Genomic DNA, 26,557 nt, shown 5'->3' with positions numbered 1-26,557 from the left:
TTTTTTCTATTTATGCTGCTATCATACATTGATATTTTTGGGCTGTTGCTTTTTGTGCTGCTGCTCTTAAAACATTTTTTTATGACTAAACTAAACATACTATGAAGTCTAAAATCTGTTATTTGTGTTACTTATTCTTGAAAATCTTAATCTTGATTTATTTGTTGATGAATTCAAAAAATTGTGCATGTATTTTTTTTTTCTTATGTATTTCTTAAAAATATATATTTAATTATGTAGTTTGCAACTGGAACAAGTTAATTGTTTTTTTAACAGCAGTGTGCTATTTAGATCGCTGCTCGTGCTGTTTTACATTTTTTGAAAAATCCTACCTTAACAAGTTTTCCTGAACTGAGCCCGAGAATCCAGTGAAATGACTCGGTTCCACCGAGTAAAACAAATTAAATTGTGCGACGTAATATCTACGTTGAATTGTCTTTGAAATGATATCTCACACGACTGTGTTTCCCCCCTTTCAAAAAGGTCTCCTCGAGGCTGTTGACATCCGCTCATAGAACATCCATGTGAAATTACATTCCGATTCAACTAGCATTAATGGAGGAGTAGTCATTTGAAAAACCATGGCACATACAGAGTAATGGGCCCCATTCATATATTGGTATGTGTCAATGATTCGGTACCACCAGCTGTCACAATATTTGACTAGCAAATAAATGAGAAAACGACTTTAATAGAAGATACCAAAAAAAAAGGGTGATGGGCCTAATTGAATTGTGCGAGGCACATCATAATCTACTGTACGTTGAATTACCTTTAAAACGATATGTCACACAACTATGTTCCCATACATTTGGAAATGACCGGAAATGGGGGGTGGGCCCCGGCCCCCATTTTAAAAAAAAAATTAAAAAAAAAAGGGCTCCAAGCGTCTCATAATTTTCATTCATAGAGTAGTCATACCAAACTGCATTCTGATCAAAGGAGAACTAACGGAGGAGTAGTCATTTGAAAAATGGGGCTCCTGGCGGCCCCCTGGTGCGCAGTAATGGACCCCATTTATTTATTGATATGTGTCAATGATTGGTACCACCAATCGTTGTAATATTTGTCTCGCAAATAAATGGGAAATTGACATTTGTTCTTGGTTTTCTTTTTGTTTGGGGCCCCAAATCAAAAATCGGGCTCCGTGCGTCGATGCATGCACATCCATAGATTATAGCTACCAAATTTCAGTCCAATCCGTTCACGAATAACAGAGGAGTAACGATTTTAAATAGTGTACACAAGAAGAAGAAGAAGATGAAGAACAAAGTGAGGAGCATTTTGAGTCTGGTTTCCCGACCGAAAAATAATTAATCATTTTAATTTTTTCTATTATTTATTTTTTAAGTTTTTCTACCTAAAATAGTTACCTTAGTGTCAAGAGCTACAATGCTAATATTAATGGTATTTTTTAGCAACAGGAATGAGTTAATTAAATATCAGAAAAAGCACATTTTCATTAGAAAAGATTTAAAATCAATATATTGCCAAAGTCCAAAGACAAACACTTTTCAAGGTTTTTTATTGTCATTTTCAGTGTTTTCATAAAAACTAAATTTGTACCTCGGGGCCTGCAGCATCCAAGAAAATAAATATTAATGGAAATATAGTGCGAAATAAACATAACAGAAATAGATAGTAGAAATAAACGATAAAGAAAGTACACACAAGCTCATGTGTGTTTCGTTTTATTTTGTTTATCCCATGTAAATCCTGTATATTGTATAATGTATAGAAGAAAAGGACTTACATTCATCAAAGCTGCACCTCAAGCCATTTTTGTATTAGAGTTTTTTATTTCAATGTGCAAAAAGAAAAAAAACCCTTAAAATTAATTTGAACCCTGATCCCAACCTCAACCATGAACGCCGACTTAAATCTATCTGCAACTCTTTCCTTTTTTCAACTCAAGAAACCCTAACCCGGGATTATTTTACTTTGAAATGTATTTTGACTGAGAGCCTTTAGCTGTGGTTATGTAGAGAGACTGTAATCTGATTAAATGCTTGTCTGATTAAAATCATGTCATGGTTATAACCTATATCTGATTACAGTACAGCTATCCAATTTAAATGGACATAGGGCTCCTCCATTAAAGAAAAAATAATAATCACGATTATTTTATTCATAATTGAAATCACGATTATTCGTCAATCAAAAAGTTATTTATTTTCATGGTAAAATATATTCTATAAGCATAAATAAAATCCTTCAAATGCTAAAATCAAGTACGGTATGTTCACTTTTGCACAAAACAAACAAACAAAAAATATATATATATATTAAATTTATTTTGTATTTTTTAATGCAAACAAATAAAAATGGTGTAAAGTATTAATTCTTCCTTCTTCATTATCAAATGTTTTTGCTGCATTTCTCCTGCCTTGTTTAAAGACTGCTAGTAACAACTTTCCAGCAAATAAAACATATGTATAATAAAAAATAATAATATATATATTTTTTTATAATCGTATAATAATAATAATTTTTGTAATTGTTTAGTGTAATAATCAAAATCGTAATTTAATTTTGATTAATTACACAGCCTTAAATGTACGTATAACTTGAACAATTTGATCCTTTGTACAGAATAAATTCAATCTGATCAACGTAAAATTTTCCACATAACACCTCCAACTTTAAATTCGTCTTTCGTGTTAATAGCTTTTTGATAGCGGATGACACTTGCACTGTGTTATGTAACTATGGCCAGTCAAGTACACTAGAATTACATACACACCCCCACCCCCCTCCTGTGCTCTCTGGGCCACTGGGTGGGTAAAAGAATCAATGTTAAAAGCCTTTTTGCTTTTGCGCAGCCTGTGAATTTCCCCGACATCCTCGATCGCCTCCCAATCAGACACACAGTATGCACTCACTCACACACACACACACACACACAAACACTTGTGGCTGCGCACATACACACGCGGCTCACTGGAGGTTTAGAGGTCACACGGCAAGGACAGGAGGTGCCTCGGTTAACAGCAATAACAGTCGACTGAGCAGGCAGTGATTTAGTCTCGGGGGTAATTGTCCTGCTGTGAGGAGCCCCAGTTAGAAGCTGTCCATATACACAAGTAGTAGTGCACTCCAAACCATCATCATCATCATCATATCCGATTGAGGCACTTGTCTGGGAGTGCTGTGCTAGAGCCAGGCGCGTCTCACCCGTGGGGGATGCGACACCCGCCCTTTCATAAAAACAGAAATTAATCCCATTCACTTTTTACAGAGGGATTCATTGTTGAAAACATATTGATTGAATGGTGATCAAGCCAATCACAGCCAGCCATTTGACAAATCCGCCGTTAAACAGCGATGAGTAAAGTGTAAATGGCAAAAAATGAGTAACAAGTGGCAAAAAATGGGTCAAAAAGTGGCAAATCTGTAGCTAGAAAAGAGTGAAATTTGACTTAAATGGGCAAAAAGAAGTCAAGAGTGGATGGCAAAAAAATAAATAAAAAATTGACAAAAAAGAGTGGAATTTTGGCAAACAAAATGTGGAACAAAAAGAAGGAAAAAAGGAAACAAGTCTTATTTATTGGGCAAAAAATAGCTTATTTTGATGAAACGTGGCAAAAAAAGGTTCAAGAATCGAGAAAAAAATTGGATAAAACTTTCAAAAAGAACTTGCAAAAATGGACAAAAATTAGGAAAAAGGGATATTTATTAGCCAAAGGAAGCTAAAGTCTGAAAAAACAAAAAAGCGTCACATTTTTTACAAGTGCCAAAGATGGAACAAAGGAAGTTGCAAAAATGGCCAAAGAAAACGGTCAAAAGGGGTTAAAAAGTTTCTCCCTTTTATGGTTTTCTGGGGGAATAATAATTAAAATTAAGACATACTGTAAATAGCCACATGCTAAGAATCACTGACTTGATAACAGCTTTATCATGGTTTTAGTAAATTGATTTGATAAACTAAATTGGAAGTTGACGGTTGCCCTACCCTTAGAACACCATCACTATTAAAATTGCTTCTCCTCTGGCTTGAGCAGGACTTTTTTGCAGTGAGATTTCTTTTCATCTCATGAGGCTGCATTTTCAAGGCCCGGCAAGTCACACATGCAGCATTAATTTTCCCCATAATCCTCTCACATGGAAGCAGAGCGAATGCCCATTGTTGGGCACGGATGTTTATAAGTTGGAGGTAGTACAGTAACAGGAGGTGTTTGCACAGCAGCCCTTATGGGATTGGACCAGGGATCTGTCACTATTACCTATTTTCACCAATAAACTTCATGATTAAGTAATCGTCTTTAAAAGCTAAAATATTTGCACATGACCACGTATATTTATATTTATTCAACAAGATGTTTTACATTTATTTTATTTTCTCTCACTGGCATCTTCAATAGGCTGTTTCCTAGGAAATCCACTTTGAGCTCTTGACATGTCCCGACTGACAACTGCCAGTCTTCATCAGAGGTGTCTGCTAATCGCTTTGATGTTTACTTTGAAGTTTCCTTTGAAGTTTCCTTGACTTCCTCATTGTAATTCCTGCAAGGAGTTTCCTAAGGAACAGTTGTCTGAATAAATCAAACCTTAAAATTATCAAAAAGCAGACAAAAATAATCCCGCTGGAATCTTCAATATTCGTATTTTAATTTCTCTTTAACGATCTGGTAATTTTACATTGTTGATTCATTATTATTTTCTTATGAGAACATCCAAAGATGGAATAAAATTAAATTGTAAGATCAATAAGGTGTGTGTTTATGTGATTTTACTTATTCATGATAGCAAATATAATCCTGATAATCGTAAAATCGTAGTTATTTCTTTGACAATAATCGTACCAAGAAAATTTGTAATCGTGACATCCCACCCTACATGTCTATGTGGAATAAATCCATCAGTTTAACTTTAAAGTGTAACTAAACCCTCTGGTTTTGGCTGATCTGCCACTCAGGGGTAATTAAAAATAAGCCTTGATTATGGGCGGGGCTCCTGGAGCAGTTAAGACACGCCCATTCTACACTATAAAATGTCCAAAGAACAATCTATGCTATGCTAACTCGCTACTTAACACTCACTATACCTCTCTATTCACAATTATCTCAGTTCAACCTACTCACCACAGATTGTAGAGTGCACAGGTGATAGTTCTTATTGGAGGGGCGGGGCCAGTGACGTCACAGAATCTCATTCTCAGCTAATAGCAAAATTAAATTGTAATAGCCAGGTTTCAACCCATAAAGGGCAGTTACTCTTATATTTTACAACAGAATATGCCAAATTGAATTGATTTAACTAAAATGTCATGAGTTGGACTGAGATCAATCAACAGCACTACTTATAATACTAAATATACATTTGTTTTCTGCAGAAAAATGTGGTTTTGGAGTTTAGTTACTATTATAAATTGCTAAGTTAGCCTAATGATGGTTGGGGGAAAAAAGAAGAATTTTCAAGAATTGCTTGTAAGATAGCTTCTAACCTTAGCGTTTGATTGTTCCACAGCTGAAAAACAGACTTTATCTATTTTTTAGGGGGGGTGAATTTGGGCGACAGGTTGTAGTTTTAAGCATCTTAGACTAGCTGCCACTGTTCCTCGGCGGATTTAAGCCGTCTCATTTGCTTCGCACTCTTTATATAATCCCAGACTGACTCCATGATGTTGATATGAGGATTCTGAGGGCGCCATCTGTTGCGACACTTGATGTTGTCGTTGGCTGAACATATGACTTTTGGTTTTTCAATCTGTAGGATCCGTTTTGAAGCTGATGAGACCTTCATTAGCGGATGTTTTGGATAGAAACGTAAAGAACATCTGTGCCCAGTGTACGGTACATTCATCATATTGCCAGCAAGCATTCAGTCACTGTGAGCTACGAGCAACTTGGAAAACTTTGACTGCTGCTTCACGTTCAGCTGTTGTGGCAGGTGTGAATTCCTGAACCAATTCATCGTGCAGCCATGCTGATCATGTACTCACGGTGCACCGGCTGCAATTTTCTGGCCGAGCCCCGATTTTTAATAAGCCTGACCTGCCGATTCCAGTTTTGGCCATCCCAATTTTTTTTTTAATAATAACTTAGAATACACCTTGAATGTTACAATCTTATAATATTGTAAAACATTAAACAATTGTGAAGCAATACAAACTTGTTATTTTAACTGCACATGAGGTAGTTATCTTAAATATAAATGAAAATGAGCATTGCTGTCCAAAATAATTATATAAGTTCCTTTAGTCTTTAATTTTTTTTACATTTTAAAAACAAACAAACTTTGTGCAACAGGTTGCACTCACTGCAGATCTGTTTTGAGCTCTTAAATTAAAATTAAAATAAAGCGCACACCAGTGTTTTGGTTTTATAAAGGTTTGAGGTAGCAGACGCATGCGCAAGAATGCACACGTCAGGGTAGGGGTCAATTATATTTGTAATTGCGTAATTGATAATTAATTACGCTTATGACATAATTATAATTTAAAAAAATCGTAATTAAATTGTAATTGCGTTCAGGTCATTGACTTTGTAATTGTAAGTGCCCTGAAAATTCCACGAAAGTTGTCAAATATAGTTTAACTCAAAACTGGGGAAGCATGTTACAGTTTTCTGTACAGATCTACTCATATGTAATTAACATTTATTAAAATATGTTTGAAATCAAGCTTTCCCGCATTTTACCATAAAAAAAAAAAAAATGTAATCGAGGGGTATACTGACACAAAAAAGTAATTAGGAAGCCTAACAAGGTAACCAAGAGATTAGATGATAGATATGTTTTAGTGTTTTAGTTATCATAAGAGATGCTAACAGAAAGCTAACACAAGAGGAAGGTTAACTTTTATTAAGTTATTTATTTCAGGCTCAGTAATTTTCATTAATCGTAATTGAACTTAAGTCATTGAAGACATAATTATTATCAACTTTCTGAGGATAAAAAAAATATATTGTAATTGGAAAAATGCTGGTCACTGTAATCATAATAATAATAATAATAATAATAATGTGGATAAGATTGGCAGAAAAGATCACTTTCATAATTCTGCAAAAATCGGCCGATTGACTCAGAGAGGCTCAGTCTTTCTGTATGCCACCTTGCCGATCCCTCAAAATTGAGGAAATCAATCAATAGATGCATCCTTATCATGTATTTACAGTAGCAGGGAGAAGTGCAACTTTAGGGAAATTCAACAAATTGTTCAAGGTTTTAATCAATAAGTCTTGATGTTGGAGGAAGAGAGGAGGATTCAAGTTTTTGTCACATGGTAGTAACCCGGTAACTTCTGACATTCCATCTTTAGGTTTAAATCAGTTTGTTTGTTTCATTCATTTCAATTTGTAGTCAAACAACGTCTCCCTTTTGTCTGCCATTTGAAAGCTATTCAACGATACTGTATTCTTAAACACACTCTAATCCTCTGTTTTGCACTTATGCGGTGAAGACTCAGAGAGGCTCAGTCTTTCTGTACGCCACCTTGCCAATTCGTCAAAATTGAGGAAATCAATCAATAGATGCATCCTTATCATGTACTTACAGTAGCAGGGAGAAGTGCAACTTTAAGGAAATTCAACAAATTGTTCAGGGTTTGAATCAACAAGTTTTGATGTGGAGGAAGAGAGGAGGATTCAAGTTTTTGTCACATGGTAGTAACCCGGTAACGTCTGACATTCCATCTTTAGGTTTAAATCAGTTTGTTTCATTCATTTCAATTTGTAGTCAAACAACGTCTCCCTTTTGCCTGCCATTTGAAAACTATTCAACAATACTGTATTCTTACACACACTCTAATCCTCTGTTTTGCACTGATGCGGTGAAGACTCAGAGAGACTAAGTCTTTCTGTATGCCACCTCCTGTACCTGTGTGTGGGTCTCTGTGTACACTATGTGAAGAACCAGCTGGCGTGCCCTGTTCTGTCTTGTTCACTCTTTTTCCTTTTCTCTGTGTGTTTGTCGCCTTACCCCCTGTCTTTTTGCTGTGACGTTGTAGAGCTTGGGACTTATGGGAAACTAAAATATTATCACTCAATGACTGAGGAAGGTAAGGCACTATACTTGATTCTTCAAGTCGGTTTCCGTCACCCGTCTTGGTTCTTCTATCCATTTTTTTTTTGTCATCACGAAGCAACCCGCCTTCAGCTCCACTCTTTGGTTTTGCTTGGTCATACTTTTTTGTGTAGTTTTTTTTTTTGCTTTTGAGCTTCTCAACCTCTCTGAGATTTCACTGACTCAAGTGCAAATCATGGCAATCATACCATTTTTGATGTGATTCATTTTGAGTGTTCAAGCTTTGTTTTTGGAAGAAAAGAATTCCACCACGAGAATTTGTACAAACATGCTGTTCGTTGCTGTCTGTGGTGTTGTAATAGTCTATTATATTGTATATCTTTGTCACTATAACTTTCAGAACACATCATCCAAAGTTGAATCTTCCCATTGCTGTTTTATTTGTCACTGCACTGTTACTGGTGTCAGAGTGTCAGAGCTCACTGAAGCTTCCACTGACACCAGAAAAGACATTTGTTGCTGAATTTGGCCAACTGGAGTGACTCATCCGCCCAGTAGTTGCATAAGAATTCGAGCTGAAGCGGAAAATTAGTTAAATAAAGTTTCGTAAGTCAGTAAAAGTGTATTGATATAGCACCTTTCAAGAGCAGAAACATCACAAAGTGCTTCACAATCGGAGAAATTAAACAGAGTGAATACAGATTAGACAAAGGCAAGTCTGAACCGGTACGTCTTCAGCTATTCTAAAAAGGTGGCAAAAGGAAGAGTAGATGTTTGTTAATCTCAAGAAATTCTCAAAGGCATTTCTGCAACGCTGACGTCTTGCTTGCTAAAAAAAAGATGGTTCCTGATTGGCCCAGCACAGATATGAGGTGATCCTATAAGTATGCCAGTCTATCACAGAAGAAAACTTCATTACCATTGGAGCATAAAGACTTCTGTACAGCAGGTATTATTAGCAGAATGAGGTGGATCGCAATTAATAGGCTGATGGCATTTCTACTCTGTGCTGTTTGCATTTAAACATACTTTTGAAACCATTTGATAATTTGATGGCAGAAAATAGAATTTAAATACAAATAATAATACTTAAGGTAAAAGGCTTGAAAAGGAAGTTGTTTTCCAGAGTAGAATAGAATAGAATCATTTTATTGTCATTGCACATGCCCTTCGCAACAACATTCAACTACACGTCAAAGATCTAAGCCAAACAGACACAATCATCATAAAAAAACAACATAAGGTACGGTAAAAGTCTGTTGGAATAAAAAAAGATAATCAGTGTAACAGTTCATCATGGGTATAAGATGTTTATATTGAATATAATAGTAAGTACCATTACCATATTAATATTGTACTTACTATTCGTGGAAAGTTAGAAAACCATGTTGTTTTTAGGTTAAATAACCATTAACACAAACACAAGGGAAAGAAATACTACTCAGTAAAGGTTGGGTGTAGAAATGTAACAAATTACTGCTTTTAGAACTGACTTGAGTACCAGTAAAACAACTGATTTAGAAATATACTCAAAAAAGTACAAGTACCCATGAAAAGAAAGACAATTACAATAATTTATGTACTTGTAATGTGTTACTTTCACCTCTGACACTCAGGTATTTAAACGATGTCACCATCTCAATGCCCCTTCGCCGGATATTCATCTGTGTTAGCAAAGATTGAGTGCTGTCCACCACCAGAAATTACCTAACAACACAACAATGTCATAAATGAAATTTTCTCAAAGGAAGCCCCAACAGTGTATACTTGATTTAGCATTAAAAATGACATTAACAGCCAATCATAATGGTGAGTGATGTTAACGTCAGGAAACGAAATGTCAATAAGTAAAATATGTTTAGCGTACGTCTCTGTGCATATGTGGGAGAGATAAAGACGTGCAGTCAAAAGCAGGGGGAATGGGAACAATAGACGTGAATGAGAAACGACTGGTGAGGAAAAAGGAAAGGAGAAAAAGATGACTCGGGGTGTGTAATGATTTTTCCTGAAGGTCACAGACAGTGTTGACACGGGTGGGTGAGGAAGGTATTGACGTGCTCGTGTGCGTATCGAGCGCCGACGAATCATCCACGTTCTCTGGGAAAAGAAAGACATAGCACTGGTTGCTAGTAGCGTTGACGTCACGCAAATATGCCAAAACAGAAGACGAAAGCTAGTGAAAACAAATTAAAATACAATAACGTGACGTCTGTACATCAAAATATTCCTTGTTTCAAATAAGTTTTGTATTCAGCACAACTATCAGAAAAGTAACCAGTATAAGGCAGGTCTGGAATTACGTGTTTTTTTTATTTTTTTTTATGCATTCCGGAAAATTCCACCACTCTCTGAGCTGCTTTGCTTTGTGCTTGTGCTGTGAGGGGAATTTCAGGTCATTGGTGTTGCATGGAAAGTCATCACTCCACATGCCAGCAGCCAGTCACTGCTGGTCATTACGACATGGGCACAATAGCCTAGCGTGAGCCGCTATGTGCAATATCAAAGGGGCACGCAGATTATATAAGCGACAAGGTCACAGTCTCAGGGCAGATCCCTGCGTCACTGCTTGGTGCTTTAATTACTGTATAAATGGATTTGATTATTCAGTGAAACATATCAGGATAGTAAACCTCTTGAGTATTTGTACTTGATTATCTCTTCATACCATGTGACCAAAACAATGCATTTTAATAGAGCCTTTATTTTTTTGCATATTAGCATTAACTAGGCCGTTTTCCCCCTTTAGATTATTGCTACTTTTCTATATACAGTATCAGGGGTTCTCAACCTTGGGATCAGGACCACATTGTTATGCTTCAGCCTTTTTTCATCACTGTTTCCTGCCATATGTTGCTCCTTTTAATGCATTTTTGCTATATTACTACCATTCCTGCCACTTCTTCATCGGATTTCCATGCATTTTCTGCACATTTTTTCCACTTTGAAGACATTTATGGCACTTCTAAACCCTTTCCATCATTTTCCCCACTTAATGTCGCACATGTTGACCCTCTATTGTCACTTTTAACCTCTTTTCACCATATCCCATGCTTATTTTTTTGCCAATTTAACCACATTTACAATTTGTCATGTCCATCATTTGAACCCCTTTTCCACTTTTTCTTTTTTTTTTCACCAATTTCTGTGGTTTTTAAACCCCCATTTCACCACCTTTTCCACCATTTTGGGTGACTTAAAACCCATTTTATTTCAGATTAAAACAGGGATTTACATCTTTAAGATGACTATATACTATGGCATAAATGATAATAAACTTCCCAGATAACAGTGGATATTATTCAGATAAATAAATAAATGTAGTTATTCATAGAACAATAGACCATCATTTTGCTGACTTTATGGATGGACCCCAAAAAGCTCTCAGCTTTATTCCCCCCTTATAGATGGCCCTGTATCCATTCAATGTTCATGTCTGTGTTCAACCACCTTCAGGTATAGTGGGGGTCCCTGGTCTCTGGCACCTTTATTTTGGGGTTCGCGGGTTGAAAAGGTTGATAACCACTGCTATACTGTATATAACTGAAGAAAATCCATCTGGAAATAGGAAGAACCAGGAATGAGTCTGACCTCCAGAAGGAGCAGGACATTGTTCCATCATCAGTATATAAAACGCAATGTTGTATCGAGTCGACTCAGTGTCAAGCCCCTCCCACTTTGTACTGTGCTTTAGAAATGTGATCTACCTGTAGAGTTCAAGGTCGTGGTGAAGTAGTCCTGATAAGAGTGTGAGACTTTTATTTAGCAGGCAGCGCCTTGCTCCATCTTCACCACCCTGGTGTGTTTTATTTCCCACGCCCACAGGTAAATTTCGAGAGAAGGCCTCCATCCTTCACAAGATTGCTAAAAAGAAATGCCAGGTGGAGGACAGTGAGAAGGCCAATGGAGTAGCCAGCCGTTCAGGTAAGATTTGTGCTTTGAAAAAACGTTACAGTCAAGTTCTAGTTGCTGGAGATGAAAATTGATCAGATAAAGACGTAGGCTGTGTTTGAAATGACATATTCGATACTATACACGGCAAACTCAATGAGTATATACTGTCTACTATATACTGTAAGTATGGTTAGGAGGATTAGGATGATGACCTTTCCCACTCAAGTATACTTCCAAGTTTCCCAAGATGCTTTTCTAACCTACGACGACAAAAACCTGAATCACACTGAGGCTAAATATCTGTTGATTTGCCACCTTTGTAAGTTTTGGAAACATTTTAAGTGAGAAAGTGACCAAGTAGAATATCAACATGTGGTCATTTGATCCATAAAACTCACAGAAACACATTTCATATCGACGTTTTCTGAGACTTCCGCTCAACTACAAAACAGGAGCCAGATGAGAGCAAGATGAGATGCTTTTATTTTGAAAAGGGGATGCTTGATTTTTTGCCTGAAGCAGGTGGCAGGACAATTTTACATTACGCTTGCAATGCATCTTGAGGCGGTTGAGTATGACTTGTGTGCCCACCAAAAGTTTTGCGCATTGCATTGTAGGATGTACCGTCCCGTAGACGGATAAATGGAAGTGTTTTTACTTCATTATTAGTGTGATTTCTTGTGTTTGCCCCCAGAAACGCTTCCAAAGTGACTTCCCAACACGTTTCTGGTGTTTCCATGGGCTAAACGTTGTGGCCAAACAATGGCGGATGTTTATTTCGGGGTTTACACGGAACGACCTGCATCCGTTTGAAACTTAATGTCTTGCTGTTTGAGGCGATATCACGGGGAATACCTGGAATCCTTCTCTGTCGAAGAAACAAAAGAAATCACATTATGAATGAAGGAAAATAGTAAGACTATGTCTTCATTAGCAAAAGTTATTGTGTCCAACAGCGTTCAATGTTACTCCAGATGACATGCTAATGGTAAGGTTAAAACTAAGCCTGACAGTCTGGAAGGAAGCGGATTTAAGTGCCTTTAGGACTGGCATGACTGTTGCCCAGAACGGAAGCGAAACAAATCTCTTTTGTGGTTCCATCTCCAACAATTAATAGTCTCCCTATTCAAAATTAAACAAGCATGACATTATCTGGCCCCACTGAATAGATTTGAACTGTTGTCTTCCAGCGATATTTAAATCTCACGCAGTCACTGATGAGCGTAATTTATTAGTGGTTTTCACTTCAAAGAACACCGGACTAAAGAATAAACAGCAGGCTGGAGAAAGTGCTTTCATGGCCACAGCGTAGGCAAAGCAGGGGAATCAAAGCTAGACACGGGCGTTTAAATTATGCTAACAGTGCTACATTAACATATTAGTCTCTTCATCAACATGCACGACCGCTAACTACCGCCGCTTGTTTTACTTTTAACAAATCTGATATCAGCACTGGTTCAAACTATAACAAAGTGGGAGCCAAAAAAATGTGATTGTCTAATCTAAGGGCCATATTATCAACATTTATGTCAGCATTTAAAACAAAGACCAATCTCAGCTCACAAAAACAAAGGGTTTGTCTGTTTTCGTTGTCATTTTGTCTGTTTTTGTTGTTGATTCATGTGTATTTTTCTCTCATTTTGTGTATTTTTGTTGTGGTTTTGTGTGTTTTTAACTCATTTTATGTATTTGCCTGTCATTTTGTTTTGTTTTGTTGTTGTTTTGTTTATTAGTTATGTATTTTTGTATTATTTTTGCTGTTTTTGGACTAATTTTGGTGCTTATTTGTTGTCAATCTGTAGTCACTTTTGTGTATAATTGTTGTTGTTTTATTTGTTGTTTTTTTTTTTTTTTTTACATTTCTCTGTCAGTTTGTGTATTTTTCTCTCGTTTTGTGTTTTTCTTTTAATACATGTGCTTTTTTCGTTGTTGTTTTTTCTGTTTTTGGAGTAATTTTGTGTTTTTTGTTGTCGTGCACATTATTCTTTACATTTTTATGTTTTTTAAGTCATTTTGTATGTTTACTTAGGGGGTCGCACAAAATTAGGGCCACCTGTTGCAAAAGAGAGAAAAACATATTCATTGAGCTGCATTTGTGTTGAAGCCATAGATTTATAACATCATTTTCACAGAAATGATACTTTTTATCACCAGGTTTTTGCATTATTTTAATTTACTTTTAGCCAATATGTCCTTTTCAAAAAAAAAAAAAAAGAAAAATGGTGATACTTCACCAAATAGGTCATTCAAAATTACACAGATAAAGGACAAAAAAACAGATCATATTGATTTTATGCAGTAATCACCCTGACCAGTGTTTCTCAAATGGGGGTACGTGTACCACTAAGGGTACACAATGGCACTTCAGGGGGTACTTGAGAGAGAGAGAGAAAGAGAGGAAAATTTACAACTTAAAGAATGAAAAATATGGGGTTTTATAATGCGTATTTTAGTTAAAAATGATAATCACACTGAATATTACCAGCAACTCACAAAACGACAACAAAAACACACAAAATAAGAGAAAAATATACTGAATAATAAAAAGAACAGACAAACCACAACAAAATGTACAAAATGACACCAAAAGAGAAAAAAATACCTACTATATACTTACCATTACCAGCAACACACAAAATGACAACAAAGACACACTAAATGAGAGAAAAATACACAAGATCGCGACAAAATACACAAAAATAACAGAGAAACATACAAAATGACATAAGAAACAAACAACACTAAAAACACACACACTGAGGGAGAATAATTTAAAAAATACCAACAACACACAAAAACAATTACAAAAACACACAAAATACGAAAAAAAACATACTGAATAATAAAAAAAAAAAACTGAGAAGATGCACAAAAACACACAAAATGACACAAAAAAACACTCAAAATGATGATAGAAATGATCTTGATTAGAACATGAACTGACAATACATGGCTCACATCAGGAGGGAAATGACTGTAGAAATAAATCAATTTAGGAGGCAATAAATACTGTTTCATTCCACTTATTTACAAAATTTGATTTTTCAAAGTGTGCATTATCACATATTCATTCCATCATTATGCTCTGCAGTTGTTGTTTCCACAGAATTCTGAGCAAAATGTAGTAGTCGGACATAAGGGGGAACTTGGATTCAAAAAAGAGAAACTTGAGCCCAAAGTGTTTGAGAACCACTGACATTGACCATTCGTTGTTTCAGGGTAACTTTAAAACCCACGACAGTCGCTCTTATGATTCCACTTGTTTGTTTGTTTCATTAAAACCTACTTTATAAATTAAATGCATCAATAACACAATCCTATCTGAATTAGCTATATTGGACCATTCTGCTTCAGTCCACTGAATTCTAATGTGTTTCCCAGGCATGTGCGGTCCTCAACGAAAGGTCATTTGTTTCAATTATTTATGGCGGCTCAGAGGCAGTGCTATCAAAGACCAAGGGTGCTCGATTCGCACCTCTAAACTCCTCTAAACTTTCATTTCTTTTTCAACTTCCAACAGATAAGAACCTTCCAAACAGTGTTGAAGTGGAGGTGACGCCACCCATGAATGGGACAGCCGGGCAGGAAGGAGAAGTGGTAAGAAGCTGTTAAAGATCACATTTATCTCCTGTCAAAGTCAAACTCCTACAAAAAAAGGTGAAGAACCGTGTGTTGGATATCAATATTTAACGCTTCTGGTGTGCGTCAGTGGTCCACTTTTGAGAGCGTTACTCAGGTGATGGTTTCCGTGCGCGCGTCCTCAGCTACACCTGCCAAAGGCTCCCACTGAGAGCTGTAATCGCTCTCCTCACTCACCTGCAGATTGTCATCTCTGGGGGCCACAAACCAACACACGCACACTTTTCTCCAACACAACACATGCACACAAACACACGCTTAGAATGGTGTCTGTGAGAGTGTGAACGATGATGATGTCACACGGCGACCTGTCGGGGACAGCAGACAGACGGTCCTGGTGCGAGCAGGTGGCTGTTCAAAGTCATCCACTGAGATGGGAGCAGACTGAGAGGATGTGATGCATTTCCACCCTTCGTACCAAGGTGAAAACATCACCGTAGCTTCTTACATACGGTGAGGACAGAAGACACAAAGCAGGACCCTAAACAACACCAGTGTCACATGCTCGAATGCGGTCTGGCTTTCTTCTGTGCACTCTTGTCGTAAACTTTGAAAGCTTGTCTTGTTCTTTCTTCGTTCTTACTTCAACTAAGTGGCAGAAATCTCATTTTGCCTTAGAAATTAAATAGTAACAAACCACAGAGAATCAAAACAAGACATGAATTTCTTACTGTTACGCCCACGCACAGACACTAATATCTAAACATTCTTCATTTAGGTTTTATTATTTTAGTCACTGCTCCAGACTTTTATTACATGTTCTGTTTTTTTTTAATTTTATGGCTATAGATTAATTGGCAAAAATAAACTTAAGAATTATCCATTGAAACATTGACATCATACTGATTCCAAGGGGTCGAGTTAAGATTGTACTGACCCTGATGGAGGTATTCTGACTCTGAGGGGTTATACTTGGTGTTATACTGACTCTGAGGGGTTATACTTGGTGTTATACTGACTCTGAGGGTTTATACTTGGTGTTATACTGACTCTGAGGGTTTATACTTGGTGTTATACTGACTCTGAGGGGTTATACTTGGTGTTATACTGACTCTGAGGGTTTATACTTGGTGTTATACTGACTCTGAGGGTTTATACTTGGTGTTATACTGACTCTGAGGGGTTATACTTGGTGTTATACTGACTCTGAGGGTTTATACTTGGTGTTATACTGACTCTGAGGGTTTATACTTGGTGTTATACTGACTCTGAGGGGTTACACTAAGTGTTATACTGACTCTGAAGGGTTATACTGACTCTGAGGAGTATATCCACTCTGGGGGGTTAAACTCAGTCTTATACTGACTCTGAGAGGTTTTGCTTATGCATCGTCACTTGCACTTCCTTTGGGAAATGCAGTGTGTCTAGTTTTAAATACATTTTCTCTTCAAGCTGGATGTTTACTCTGAGCTTACATTAGCTAATGGAACTCAATTGTATTTATACAGCACTTTAAAACAGCCACAAAGTACTGTACACAGTAAGGAAAAACAACAGGACAACAATTTTAACAAAGCAAAGCAAAACAAGAATAAAAACTGAATAAAGTGAATAAAGACCAACCATAGGACTCTAAAACAAGAGCAGTCTCATGCTGGGTTAAAAGCCAAGGAATAAAAATGTATTTTAAGACACGTTTTTAAAATTTCCTGAAATTCCATACATACATTTTTACTTGGTTCATCTTCTTCGGATACACCGTCAAGCACACGGGGCAAACCGCAGACCCGTAATCGATCGAAATGATAGCGAAATCAGTCCTCGATGATGTTGTTCGCCTGTGCTCTGCCTTTATGAATGTTATCAAAGTTCCTTACTGTATGAATTGCCACCCATTTCATCATATTCAATGTGTTCCTTTGCAGACACTTTATATTCAGACCCTTTCCATGAATAAACAGAGCCAGTTCACCTTGATACGGGCTGCTTACTCACTTAAATTTCTTCTAATGCATTCAAACAATCACATTACATTTGTAAACGCTTTGCATAGAAATGTATCTTCGTCGGTGACTCCGCAAACGGCAGCCTCCACCACACTGTTAGGGCTGATTTTAATCTTTTACAATTTTCCTTTGAATAGAGAGCCACTCTATGAATAATATTCTCCGACTATACAGAGCCAAAAAAAGATTTATCGCTCACTAAAACTTACTACATATACTGAAGCTCTTTGACACACAGCATTTGTCTTTGGAATAAATGCAGCCGACTATAAATATAAAGTGATGTGGAAGCTAAATAGGAGCTCTGATTTGCAACATGACCATGTGTGTATTGATACACTTTACTGCAACTTGGCCTCAGATTAATCGTTCAGTCCTGGGATTAATAATAGGACCTTTGTCTAACAGTGCAGCATAGTTGTGCGCAAAATTTAGTTGCTGAAAGGTTCAATAACATATTTGTAAAAAAACATAAAAAACGTGATCAAGCACAGAATTAAGTTGTGCAATAAAATGTTTTTTAAAAAAAGACATTCTTTGACATTTTTGAATAACGTAGTCATTTATGTTGTGTTTTGGACAAAAACACAAAAAAAGAAAGATCTGTTTTTGTCCAGCCCCAAAAAAACATACAAGTTTATAAAATATGGAATAATACGCTATAGACAACAAAAAGCACCAAATGACTCCAAAAACACACAAAGCGACAACAAAAAAACACAAAATGACAGCTTTATACAAAACAACGACAAAAAACTCACAAATATATATAAAATTGAGTACAAAATAACAATAAATATGCACCAAAATGAGTCCAAAAACACCAAAGGACAACAAAAATACATCAATTGACTAAAAACACACAAAATAAGATGACAGGCAATTACAAAGCAGTGCAAAAAAATAAAGTTACATTGATAATTGATCAAGTGCATGAAAAGTCAGTGTACTTTTTTTTTTTTAACTCTTTTACATTAATGCGGCTTTGTTTGTTTTCAATGATGTTGTCACAACAAAGTTTCTTCGACTATTTTATTGTTCTTTGATGAATATTCGACATTATGCAAAAATAGAAAAAAAATTACCAGCATCTAAAAGAAAGATGGTACACCACACATCACTTACTGGTACATATCATCTCTTGGAGGTTGAAAAAACAATCCTAAGAATTTTTGAAAAAATAAGAATATCTCAGTTCGGACTCAGTTTATTTGTATTTTGCCATTGCAGAATCATAAACCATTGATTCATTTTTGTTTAAAGTCAGATTAATAAAGGAAACAAATACTTTTATAGTACTTTAGTCGTAAACACACAACCTCATCAGAGTGAATAATCACCTTGGAAACAAAAGAGAAACAAAAATAGAAAATTCTCCCCGCACGACTTAGTTGCAGGATAGAAATCTGTGCCTTTAAGCACAAGAGTTGGCCCCACGAGGGCAGGAAGCCCCCGAGGGGCTGGCATTTGGGAACCAAGTTGGTGCTGGGGGTGCTGCTCTACAGGAGGCTGTGGTGTACAAAGCCAGCCTAGCAAACCATAAATAGATAAATGACAGATTCCCGGTGAGCAGTTTTAGCCCAGGTACTGCTCCTTGCTTTTATAGCTGGTGTGTCTATTAAAGAGTTGTGGGGCAAACTGTAATAATAGCTAAAAGCTCAGTATTGTTCCTCTGAATAAGAAGTAGCGTAGCTTTCATCGCTGGTGTTGTTCTGCCAATCCTGCAGCTGATTCATCGTAATTAAAAAATGTCTTTGCATCTTGGAAAAAGCTGAGCATTTGGTCTGGAGCCAGTCCTCACAAAGCCTCGGTTTCCAGTTTTAGTCCTTTTTAACAGACAACAATGCAGCCATCTGGATGTGGAGAGGAGGAGGAATCAGAATGCTGAAGCATAAGTGATGCAAACGCTGCCTTTTGTTTGGCAGCTCTGATTACCAAGGTTACCAGGCAGTGCTCTACAGCTGTGGCTGCCACAGCTGGATCAGCTCCATATGATACACCCGTCGTGCCGTGGATGTCTTTAAAAAAAAAAAAAAAAAAAAAATGTTGGCGTCGCTCTCTGGTGCTTGCTTAGAGGATCTGATTAAATCTGCGATGGCCTAATTGATTTCCCTAATATAAATCTTTATTCACTCAACAACATCTGTTATTAGCATCTGCTCCACACTAATGGTTTCTTTTTACACTCTTTAATCTTCTTGCTCTTCTGCTAATGTTTCATCTTAATTTTTAAACCTAGATAAAATGATGATTTAATCGCTTTCCTTGCCAGCAGATGTAGGATTTGATCACTTGGCATTCTAGAGGCAGGTTCACTTAGACCCTGATGGGTGTGTTAGTGTTAGTGTTAGTGTTAGTGCAGCCAGCATCAGTAGTCGGCCCGTGATGAGGCCCTGATGGAAAGCCAGTGTGAGTCCTTCAGTCCCAGATTCTCAGCACAATCCCCCATGTGTAGATGCCAAGATTTCATGAACTTTTGCTGCTTTTCTGAAGTTTACGATGAGAAAAATGGTGAGATTTAATCTGGATGGAGAGGAGACACGTGCAATCAAAAGTGAAGTGCATGTTTATCTCATTATGTATTCCTTCAAAACGCTTCACCGGGTGCAAGGCGGGTACACCCGGAACAGAACGCCAGTCCACACAATCCTTTACAGCACTGATAGTTATGAAATGAGACTGTATTTAATTTAAATAATCGAGCTCAGGCGCACACATGGGTGTACATGTACCCCTGGTGGTACATGAAGGTACTGCAGGTACAAACTCAATAAGTACATACTGTCTACTACAGGGGTTCTCAACTGGTCTCACACTGGGACCCACAGTTTTGCCACGATCATTAAATCACGACCCACTTTTTTTTTTTTTATAGAATTCCACTTACCAAATTTAGTTGGTCAAAGTAGCTGCTGAAAACACACGTATGTAATCTTTTTCAAAACATACATTATCTGTATATTTTCGTGTCCAACATGCATTTCACAGCATGCCTGTAAAAAAAAAAAGAAAAGATTTTTTTCAAAATAAAAGACAAGTCCAACTTAAGAGACATTAAGTATTAATTTATTTTTGACCAACCCACCCATCAGTCGAGAATCGCCGGTCTACTATATACTATTTGTATGATTAGGATGGTGACCGTTCCCACTGAAGTATACTTCCAAGTTTCCCAAGATGCATTTCAAACCTACGACAAAAACCTGAAACACACTGAGACTAAATATCTCCGTTGATTTGCCACCTTTCAAAGTTCTGAAAAGTGAGAAAGTGACCAAGTAAAATATCAACATGTGGTCATTTGACTTAACTCGCCGAAACTCATTTCATGCTGACATTTCTGAGATTTTCGGAGACCTGCCATTGTGCTACTGACTAAACTTCAGGTTAACTTCAAAACAAGAGCCCTATTTACAAAAGCGCTAAAAACGAATGGAAGACAAGAAGAGATGCTTTTATTTTGAAACGGGGAAGTTTGATTTTTTAGCTTGAAGCCAGTACCTGGACGATTTTACGTTCTGCTCGCAATGCATGATGAGATTATTTTGATGTCAGACTTAGATGTGTTTCTCAGGATGACTGTCCCACTCCTACCACAGAAAAACACGTTGATGAATGTTTCTGTGCGTCCGTCTCTGCTTAGGCCGAGGATGAAGAAGAAGAGGACCAGCCTCTGAGCCTTTCCTGGCCCGAGAACGCTCGAAAACGCTTCACTTACCTCCTCATCATCCCCATCGTCCTCCCTCTGTGGTTAACGCTGCCCGACGTCAGGAAAACGGTGTGTGTGTGAGAAGTATTTCCTCCTCAAATGCTGGAAAATTGTGCATTTTTAATGTGAAACTGGTGAAATTTACTTTTCTGACTTTTCCATGTTTTTCAGTCTTCAAAGAAGTTCTTTCCCGTTACATTCCTGGGTGCCATCTGCTGGATCGCAGGGTTCTCCTATCTGATGGTGTGGTGGGCTCACCAGGTAAACTAAACAATCACAGCTGCCTTCATTGAAACTAAGAGTTGGTGTTCATTGCAAGGACATTAATAATGAGCGTTTCTATTTTTTTTCCAGGTTGGAGAGACCATTGGGATTACGGAGGAGATTATGGGCCTCACTATATTAGCAGCAGGAACCTCCATCCCTGACCTCATCACCAGTGTTATTGTGGCACGCAAGGGACTGGGAGACATGGCTGTGTCTAGTTCTGTGGGCTCCAACATCTTTGACATCACTGTAGGGTACGAGCAGAATTTACCTGGAAGAGCTCCACTCCTATTCAAATACAACAATTGTAATTACGGGAAAGTCAGTCTTAAAGTGGAAACATTCTGTTTCTCCACTGTGAACACTCTTTTATCGACATTGTTGGAAAAGTTTGGCGCATTGCATTGTGGGATGTAGAGTCCTGTGGACGGATGCATAGAAGATGCACAGAGGCAAGCGACAATGGCCTCATGTATAAAGCATTTTCGATATTTGTGGTGTATGAGTGGTGTATGAGGGCGACCGTGGCTCAGGTGGTAGTGGGTCGTCTTCTGATCGAGAGGTTGGGGGTTGGATCCCAGTACCTGACTATGTGTCGAAGTGTCCTTGGGCAAGACACTGAACCCTAAGTTGCTCCCAGTGGTCGACTAGCGCCTTGCATGGCAGTCCTGTCCCACTGGTGTGTGAATGTGGGAGTGATTGGGTGAATGAGCTGATATGTAAAGCGCTTTGAGACTGCTTCAGTGTGGGGATAAAGCGCTATATAAATCAAGTCCATTTACCATTTACCATTTGAAATAACTCAAAGTTTGGGGACCAAATTAAAAATGATGAAGCGTAGAGAAAAATGATTTCATATCCCAAGAAAGAGTCATCTTTATATTCCAAAATAAAACGGAGATCAGATATTTTCCTACATTCCGTTGTAGCTGAGGCACATGCAAAGTTTTTCACTGAAGGCTCAAACATGCTCGAGCCCGTAACCCTGATACACTTCGCTCCAATTTTAGAGGCTGGCATGTCCACCAGATAGGATGTATAGCAGATCATTTTGTATGTTCTGAGAGAGTAGGTGGATTTGTTATACTATATCACATTTCAGTTTCATATGTGCTGGAGTTTCTGAGATATTGGAAGCTGAAAAATGGAATTAAAATAGGGACAACCAAAAATCACCACGTAGACCCCTCTCTAAATTGGCCATATCTCAAAAAGTATTCATCCAATCAAACACAAAATGTACAGTGTGTCTATTGATTAATCACAGAACAATTGGTTGAAATGACATGGAACGAAACAGAAGCATTTCTACTTTGCCCCCAAGAAATTCAGCCAAAGTGACTTCCCAACACAATTCAATAGTTGTAGCAAAACAACGGCAGATGTTTATTTTGCGGCTTACACAGAAAGATCCCAATTTGACTGTCTCGTGGAGTGAGGCGATGTCACGGAGGAATACGGGGAAAAAACAAAAACAAAAAAAAGGGTCCAAACGACCACTGTAACCCTTGTCCAGTGAAGAAACACAAGTAATCACAGTAAGATACATCCGTATATGGGACTTCATATCCCACAATGCAATGCATGAAACTTTTCCGACAATGTCAATGAAAGTAAACACTACAGTGGAGATCAAAACAAACTTTCGAACAACCATTTCAACCTTTTTACATCTTTTTTTCGAGCAGATGATCTTTGATCTATTGAAAAACTGTCCTCCCAGCAGGTTTACGTTAGTAGAAAAGGATAATTAAGGTGTTTTGAATCATATTGTATTGCTTTATGACATATCTGTGCATGTTTGGTGTCCTTTGCTACTTCCGCAGACTTCCCTTCCCGTGGCTGCTCTGGTCCCTGATCAGTGGCATGAAGCCGGTCCAGGTCAGCTCCAACGGCCTCTTCTGCGCCATCGTGCTCCTCTTCCTCATGCTCCTCTTCGTCATCATCTCCATCGCCGCCTGCAAGTGGCGCATGAGCAAGCTGCTCGGCTTCATCATGTTCATGCTGTACTTCGTCTTCCTGGTGCTGAGCGTCATGCTGGAGGACAGGGTCATCACCTGTCCCGTGTCGGTCTGACGGCGACCCTCGAGGACCCCGCTTTTCCTTCTCTCACCACTAATCCTTCCTCTCTACTCTCACCTTGACTCTTGTAATCCTTTACACCAGAAATATTAAAAAAAAAATGAAGAACTTGATGAGAGGATGTACGGTAATAGAAAAATAAAGAAATATATGTAACCTACCAATATTTTCAGCACAGAGGTGGCTATGGGAATGGGTGAAACCAGCCTGTCACGGAAGATTTTGGGTTGCCAGGTTTAGCACAGACGGACAAGAGACGGTTTTTTTACTCAGTTTTCACTGGTGGGTGAGATGTATGCCAAACATACAAGTATTATGCATTTATGCATGCCATTATTTTCCACTGGAAAGAGCAGGTATTTACACTATGCTGGATGGCTGAGGAGAGGATGACCGCCTGGGACACTCAAAGGAAGACGCCGTATGAAAACCTGGAAATGACGGAAGTGGTGAGCAGATTTTTATTTTGGTCCACAGACTCTATAACACACCCAGGTTGAGGCTGCTGAATCTGGTTAGGACACGTTTTTCTCCTTTGGATGAGAACGGACAGACAGCCATGTGAGTTCTGGACCTAAATCCCTCCCCCAGCAGACAGACATCTCCCTTTATTTCTGTTGTTGTTGTTTTTTTTGGCAACTTTCTGACAGGCGCCCGAGTCTGAATGATGACTTTAGCTCCTCCCCTTTACTCTGTCACATGTCACTGAACCATAGGCGGAGTTTGAGATTCTTGCCGGGGGGAGGGGGCAGAAAAGAAAAAAATAAGATTTAATATATAGACCGTCTCGAGATTGGCACCAACCACAATGTGTGTAACATGATACACAATAATGCAAAAAATGATTAGTAACATAATTGATCATGTTGGCTGCAAAAATTTGCGTCAGCGACCGCTTTCTGCTTCATTTTTGCTTTGTTATTTACATTGTAAAGAAGATTTGCACAACAGGAGAAGAACCAACCTAAAGTCCCAAAAGTGTGGGACCTTTTTACTGAAAAATAGCATCTGTGACGTGAAACTAACAGTATTATGTTAGAATCAAAGCAGCAGAAAACTATTTTATAAAATTATACTTTTTTCGAATTAATTTGGGAAACCCCCCCCCCCCAGCAAACTCCGATTATGCACTGAACGCTTGTTTAAAGGATTGCTTCTTCTTTTAATAATATACTTTCACCAGATAGAAGTAGCATAAACACGCTGTAGCAGTATTACCTAAAAAAAAAGGAGTAATCCCGACAATCTCATCCTTGCTTTTCTTTTTTTTATTTCAACTGAGAAAACGTCCTGATAATTTATTCTGCTCTCACCAGGGTTGGGTTAATTACATTTTTCAATTACAATTACATCTTCAATTATCCATGTTCAATTAGAACTGAATATTGGTTACGGTGACCGCCATTTATTCCATATACAATTAAAATTACAATTATTTTTTTTCCCCTCGAAATGCAATTACAGTTATGTTGTCAATTAATTTAATTAATTACAATTACTGAGCCTGAAATAAATAACCCATAAAACGTTTTAAGGTCTTATGATAGCCTCATCTCAGAAAAATGCCACAATTTTTCAAATTTGTTTTTTCGCCTTCACCTCTGAAACTTGTTTTTTCACATTTTTCTAATTTTGAATGCATTCCTGGATTTTGAACCCCAGTTTAACTGTGCTCATCATATTTAAAACTAGTTTTCAGGTCTTACCCAAAAATCTCAAATTTTTCAATTTTTATGCCTTGGCACTGACAGTTTTTGTAGAATTTCCATTACAATTTCAAATACAAAGTTAAATATCTGAACTCAATTACAAATCAATTATGATGTAACATATTTTTACATGTAATTACAATTATAATTATGTCATAATTGTAGTTATCAATTACTCAGCCCCAGTGCTCCGGCTCAAAATGCAACAGTGTACAGCTTCATGACTGATTTGGTAGTAGAGTTGGGGTCAATTTTAATTGTAATCGTGTAACTGATAATTAATTACAATTATTACATAATTATCATTTTAACTGTAATTGAAAACATCTGTTGCTGTTGTAATAATTAGAATCGAGTTCAGATAATTGACTTTGTAATCGTAATTGTTATGGATTTTCTATTAAAAACTACAATTTAATTAAAATGCAAAACTGGGGAACCATGTTAGAGTTCTATGGCTTACACATACAGTATGTAGTTGACAATTATTAAAATATGTTTCATATTAAATTTTCCCAATACATTTTAGTTCTCTTGAGGATCTTATTATCTTTTTCTTTTTAATATATATAAACTGAAATAAAAGGGTATACTGACATAAAAAAAGGCGCCGACGCCCACGTCAAAGACATTATTACCAGCCACCGTAATCATAATTGGGTTGGAATTGAACATGGAACGTAATTGTAATTGAAAAATGTCATTTACAATCAGCGGCTTGTGTAATAATCTCACAAACACACACACGCACTTTTAGAGACAATTAACAAACAAAATGAAAAATACAAATAATATAAAATTCTCCACCAAAATGTGTCCTTTTAATACAAACCAGTCATTGTGTGAAGACTTGTGCAGTTTCTTTTGAATTCAGCCGTGCTTTAGTGCATGTGGAGGAGTCATCAGCGCAAAAAGGCTGTTCTTCTTTGACTTTTTTGAAATTGATCTATAAATATAGGTTCTTATAACACCAGTTATTTTTCACCTGGAAAATATACACCGATCTGTGTTTGAAAAAAAATACATTAAAATCATAATCACTGTGTGTGTGTGTGTGTGTGTGTGTGTGTGTGTGTGTGTGTGTGTGTGTGTGTGTGTGTGTGTGTGTGTGTAAGCTACGTAGAATGTGAAAATCACACGATCTGGACAGCAATACCCCGTGTGTCGTCGTTGAGAACCGCAGCCCTACCCCCGTGGTGTGCCCCCCCCCCCCTTCACCCCCATGTGTTCTCAGCCGTAGCGCCCCTGCAGTACAAAATGGGGCGACAGTTCGTTCCTTAACTCCCCCCCCCCCCCCCCCCCCCCCCCCCCCATCCCCATCCCCAACACTTACCTTTACCTCAGCAACAGCC

The 26,557-nt window shown here is 37.6% G+C and overlaps 1 protein-coding gene across 5 annotated transcripts in view; it reads left to right on the top strand.

Moving 5' to 3' along the window:
• LOC114480629 (solute carrier family 24 member 2) overlaps positions 1-25,535 on the top strand; it is a 62,634-nt gene extending 37,099 nt beyond the window's left edge. For 3 of the 5 annotated variants that reach the window (XM_028474935.1, XM_028474934.1, XM_028474933.1), the window contains 7 exons: positions 7,946-7,996; positions 11,785-11,883; positions 15,374-15,450; positions 21,082-21,216; positions 21,319-21,408; positions 21,502-21,668; positions 23,241-25,535. In XM_028474935.1, coding sequence (XP_028330736.1) covers positions 7,946-7,996; positions 11,785-11,883; positions 15,374-15,450; positions 21,082-21,216; positions 21,319-21,408; positions 21,502-21,668; positions 23,241-23,490 — 869 coding nt within the window. In that variant the 3' untranslated portion in view covers positions 23,491-25,535. The remainder of the gene's footprint in view (positions 1-7,945; positions 7,997-11,784; positions 11,884-15,373; positions 15,451-21,081; positions 21,217-21,318; positions 21,409-21,501; positions 21,669-23,240) is intronic. The other 2 variants (XM_028474937.1, XM_028474936.1) reach the window with 1 other exon arrangement.
• The last annotated feature ends 1,022 nt before the right edge of the window (positions 25,536-26,557 follow it).

Source organism: Gouania willdenowi, chromosome 18, assembly GCF_900634775.1.
Source record: "Gouania willdenowi chromosome 18, fGouWil2.1, whole genome shotgun sequence".
In the NCBI taxonomy this organism is placed as follows: Eukaryota; Metazoa; Chordata; class Actinopteri; order Blenniiformes; family Gobiesocidae; genus Gouania; species Gouania willdenowi.
Note: the sequence above shows the minus strand (reverse complement) of the source record. Positions and strands in the feature narration are given on the sequence as shown.